Consider the following 5000-nt stretch of genomic DNA (forward strand, 5'->3'; position numbering starts at 1 on the left):
CCAAAATGAGGGGCAATAATACAGTAATAGAGAGAGAGAGAGGGGGGGGGGGGAGAGAGAGAGAGAGAGAGAGAGGGAGGGAGAGAGGGAGTGCGTGTGTGTGCGTGCGTGTGTGGGGCAATAATACAGTAATAGAGAGAGAGAGGGGGGGGGGGGGAGAGAGAGAGAGAGAGAGAGAGGGAGGGAGGGAGAGAGGGAGTGCGTGTGTGTGCGTGCGTGTGTGTTTGGGGCTGCAGGGGGTGTTAAGGTCGCCATTCAGGGGGATTCCCACACAGGTCCTCTGCCTGAAAATCTATCATCCAGGTGCAATAAAAATAAAAGGTCAAAGTAATTTATTGCGGTGGGGTTTTTTTTTTTGTTGTTTTTACACAAGTGCTATAATTTGGAGCCATTTCACTAGTTCTGTTCCATTGACTTTGCTTCGTTTTTATTGCCGAGCTCATCGACGCTGTAAGCAAGAGTCTCGGCTGAAGTACTGAACATGTAATGATGGGCTGTCACCTCGTAGTAACGACAATAACAGCCCCTGCCGCGCATCCACTGAGCGCTTCCTGGCGGACCCGGGACGAAATCAGCTGTGATCCCACACCGCCCCCCCGTGGAAGCCGTGGGAATGTCATGGCTCAATGCGGCCGTTTCATACGTAAACGCTGCTATAAAATATTCATCACAAATTCTGGTTTCTAACCGACGACAGAATCATTGTCTTGTGAAATACTTACGGAGCAATAGATCTCGCATGAAATAATAGATCTAAAAGGAAATATGGCGGAGTTCATTTTATCGAATTAACTTTCAACTCATTAACTGAGAAGCACATGCGGAAATCCCAACAGGATGCTGCATTCATGTCATATAGGAATTTACGCCAGACGCCTGTGGTTGGTTTTTTTTGCTTATTGCTTGTAACAACACTAGTCTTCACGCGTTTAAACCCGTTTTTACACCGAGCTGGATGCAAACATTTGTTTATTCATATATTACATATATTTTTAACTATTGCCAGATTTATATTTGTACCCACTTTTTTTTTATATTCTATTGGACAAAAATCGAAAAGTACGTAAGTAAGTAAGCATTCAGTTACTAAAATATCTATATGTCTATAAATGTACTTTGTATACAATTGGTAGGTTACTGGAATACATTTCATTTGGTTGTATCAAGGCCCTTTAACTATTTTAGTTAAGACTTTTTTTTTCATTTTTTATTTTTATTTTTTGCGATTGATCAAATAAGAAACACAAACAGCCTGACAAAACATGACATGTAGTCACGTTCCTCTGCAATGGAACTGCCATCACAGAGGTCTTCAAATATCACAATTAAACCGCTCCATTGACAATCGAGGGTAAAAAAAAATAAAAATAAACAATAGCTCCATAATATATATATATATATATATATTTTAAAAAAAAAGCCAAATAACACACGTGAAGCATAAACGAACTAAACTAGCGCTGTAGCGCAAGGCGGTAGGAAATGGTGAATCAAATCTCCGAGGTTCCGGGAACGCAGCATCACGCCCCAGGCCCCACCACCACCACCACCCGACATCCGGGTCCTCTGGCCGCCGAGCCCGAGTCCCGTCGCTGGAAACCGGGGAAGGAGGGAAGGAAGGAAGGAAGGAGGGAAGGAAGGAAGGAAGGAAGGAAGGAAGGAAGGAGGGCGGGCGGCGGAGAGGGATGACAGCTGTCAGTGGGCGACAAAAAAAAACCCAAAAACCACCGCACCGTGTCCTTAAGGCGACGCCGAATGGGTGTTTGAGGAGCCGGGGGCGAAAGGGACCGCGACTTGGAAGGAGCGAGGTTGGAGGTTCGGGTATTGTGTGTGTGTGTGTGGTTTCTCCCACCCCGCTCCCAGGCAGCCGTTGCCGCGGGGCGCAGTGCCAGTTTGCCCTGTCTCGGGTCGGAAGTCGGCGTTAGCCTTCCAAGCTAACAGCGCTGGTCGCTGCCGGGGTGGGGGGGGCGTGAAATCCCGCCCGCGGCTCTTCGGCGACACAGTCGGGGCGGCGTAGGTCGCGCAACGTGCCCGTGAGCTAGCCAACCCGAACGGGCGTCGCTGGCGTGCGAGCTAAGGCTATTGCTAGCTGCTGCGATGTCGCCGTTCGCCAGGGTGTCGGTGTCATTCAACCCCCGTACGGATCCGGGACCCGCGGCGGGCCGGGAATAGGGGACTCGTCGGGCTCAGCTGAATGTGTGTTCGTCCGTTATCGAAGAGGAGGCTTTTACGTGGGGCGGCCGAGCTGGCGCGTAAACACCGGTGACTTGGAAATAACGCCGAAACTGTGTATTACGACTTGCGTTTTGTTAAACCGTTGACTGGGGTTGTTATGCTAATGGCCAACGTCAGCCCACGGAGCCCAACTGTTCCATCTCACCTGCTAGTGCAACCCTCCTGGTGGACGGCTTCCTTATCTGGGCGTTTTCCAGTGTCGGTGGGCCGAACGGCCGAGCTTTGTCCGAACTGGTCAGCCACACGAGCAGTGAAACCGCTTTTTAATGCAAACACGGCTGCCTTGGTACACTACCCGCGAGGCCAACATGCATACTCACTGGAGATACACCATTTGAAGTTAGGCTAACATAATGTGGTGGCGTAACTTTTATGGGCACCAAATCCCCTGGTTTGCGACGCTGCATCCATCGTGGATGTCAAAAGTTTTACAGCTGCTTTATGTCACCCACAGTGTTGTTTATGCAAAGTCCCCGTTGGAGTTGAGGGGCTATGCGCGGCATACCAAGGCAGAAAGTTTGTTGCAGAAAGAGTAGAAATCTAAGAGAGAGGAAGAGTCGGTTAGTGGGACTGAATAGGAAAATGACCTGTTAAACGAACAAGCTGGTCGAATTGGCGGCATGTACTGTCGTTTTGCATATTTGATGAGATTGTCTTTTCCTTACCAACATAATGAATTCTGTGAATCCCCTTTTGGTTTATTTCTCAGCCTTTGACTTAAGGGTGTTCATTCGTTGGAGGATGTGTCTTCGATTTTAAGATGGGGACTCAACCCGTTTTTCCTTGTTTCCAGGTGTTTATCAGCCGCCTTCTTTGAATTTGGCCCTAAACCCACCTGTTGGAGCTGCAGTTGCCCCGGCGACATGGGGACACCAGGCTCTGGTCGAAGGCGTGCGCCTCTCAAAGATCGATTCTCGGCGGAGGACGAGGCCTTGAGCAGCATCGCCCGAGAGGTAAGCTCCTCCGTCACCATCCGCCCCATGCTGTTAAATTGAGAGGACGTCATCTCTTTTGGCTTTTTAAACCTTAAATCGAATGTGTTAGGCCCTCACGGTACTTCACGTTGGCTTCCACACATCACCTGCGTTGGGTAATCGCACTCTTGTGTTATGTTCTTTAATCACCCTTTGACCGCTCCTCCGTTAACTGTTGATAGTAAACAAACTGATCAGGTTAACGGTAAATAATGGTGATAATATAGATATCTGTCTGTAAATGTTATTCAAAACAGTCATCTTGTAATCAACCATAGCCAAGAGGACATTGTTGATTCATAGTTAGCACATAGCTATGCTTTTTTTTTTTCTTTCTTAGTATAGCGGCCCAAAGAACCATTAGAAATCAGCTCAATTGAATCGAGCCAAAGGGCCCCTGAGGCGTCCACTGACACATGTTCACACATAGTTCTGCTTTGTTTTGAGATGGAGCTTGTTATGTGGATATTCAGGTTCCCTAGTTAAACCTCGCCTCAACCCAAGCAAGTGGAGACAGCTGGTTTGAGGGATTGACTTCACTTATAGCGGTTTCTTTTTAGGGGGGAAAAAAACAAGGGCAGAGTAAGAGAGGCTACCTGGCTTGTAATGACTTGTCTAGGGATTGCCAAGTGAAACAGAGTTGGTGAAAACACAGAGTGCTTAGCCAATTTGCAATCGGCGCCAAATTAACCTGATATATTTTGCCGGAGTGTTTTGCGACTTCTTTGTTGTGTGGTACAGTTGCTGCATGTCCTCCCCCTTTTCTTCTTAGGACCTCTGACTTGCTTGAATGATTTCTTTTCGGAATGACACCGCTTTTCCTTGAGGCCATAGTAGCTGTCTCTCCATGGTGAAAGAAAGTTTTATCTGTGCCCCGTGAAAGCCACGCTGTACAAAGTACAAGCCTGCATTTGCTCTCTTTTTAGTCATGTCGGCTGATCATAGAAACATGAGTCATTTGCACCACCCAGTCAGGCCCTAAATGAATCACACATCTGAAAGTGAGCCAAACATTAGATGAACCACTGTGATTGGTGGTGGTGGTGGTGGTGGTGGTGGGGGGGGGGGTTCAGTCTCTAACCGGTCACAGCTCTGCACCTTTTTAAACAAATCTTTGAGTTACACCAACCCCAGGGTCTCACGTTGTCTGTGCCTTGCCAAGAGAAGCGAGCGTCCACTCTGCCAGCCCATGTAGCGCGGAGTGCGGCAGAGAAACGCGTTGAATTTAAGCCCGCGCCTTCGCCACCCTGGCGTTTAAGGACAGTCGCTCACTCGAAATACCGTCGTCTCGCTCACAATTCTGCCATTTGGCCACGCAGTAGAATCAGACTCTCCTCATGAGATTAGGATCTAAAGGAGCGAGAGGTGTTTGTTTGAGGCAGTTTTTGCCTTAGAAGTGTGTCTGTGGGAGTGGCAGCTATAGTTCATATGACATGCCATGCTAGTTAATAATGCCGGCTGCTCAGTGTGTTGCAATGGAAAAGTGCATCATGGTTCTGAATTTCCTTGGAATGCCATTGAGCCGTCTTTGCTTGTGTAAAAGTGATGCTCTTCATTTTTTTTGGCTGCTTTGCTGCAAACATGAACTGATATTTTGATCTGCCTCTTTTTAAACAGCTTTTTAAATGGCCATTAAATGGTCTGTTAAAGTTGTTTTTAATAGTGTATTTTAAATCCAAAATGTATTTGTCAAATCATGTTTAAAGGTGGATAATGTTGCATAATACAAGTTATTTGTTTGAATAACAAACTAGTGCAATGCACCTGGAGCAGACCTTTGTACTGCTTAGT

General features: G+C 47.3%; 1 protein-coding gene across 7 annotated transcripts in view; it reads left to right on the forward strand.

Moving 5' to 3' along the window:
- The first annotated feature begins 1689 nt into the window (after positions 1 to 1689).
- The window catches only part of lrrfip2 (leucine rich repeat (in FLII) interacting protein 2), a 24432-nt gene continuing 21121 nt past the window's right edge, over positions 1690 to 5000 (forward strand). For 4 of the 7 annotated variants that reach the window (XM_080016819.1, XM_080016823.1, XM_080016824.1 and 1 more), the window contains exons 1-2: positions 2142 to 2262; positions 3029 to 3188. In XM_080016819.1, the coding sequence (XP_079872945.1) occupies positions 2195 to 2262; positions 3029 to 3188 (228 nt within the window). In that variant the 5' untranslated portion in view covers positions 2142 to 2194. Of the gene's footprint in view, positions 1822 to 2141; positions 2263 to 3028; positions 3189 to 5000 lie in introns of those variants that run through there. The other 3 variants (XM_080016822.1, XM_080016820.1, XM_080016821.1) reach the window with 3 other exon arrangements.

The sequence above is a fragment of the Zeus faber genome (genome assembly GCF_960531495.2).
Source record: "Zeus faber genome assembly, chromosome: 16".
Lineage (NCBI taxonomy): Eukaryota > Metazoa > Chordata > Actinopteri > Zeiformes > Zeidae > Zeus > Zeus faber.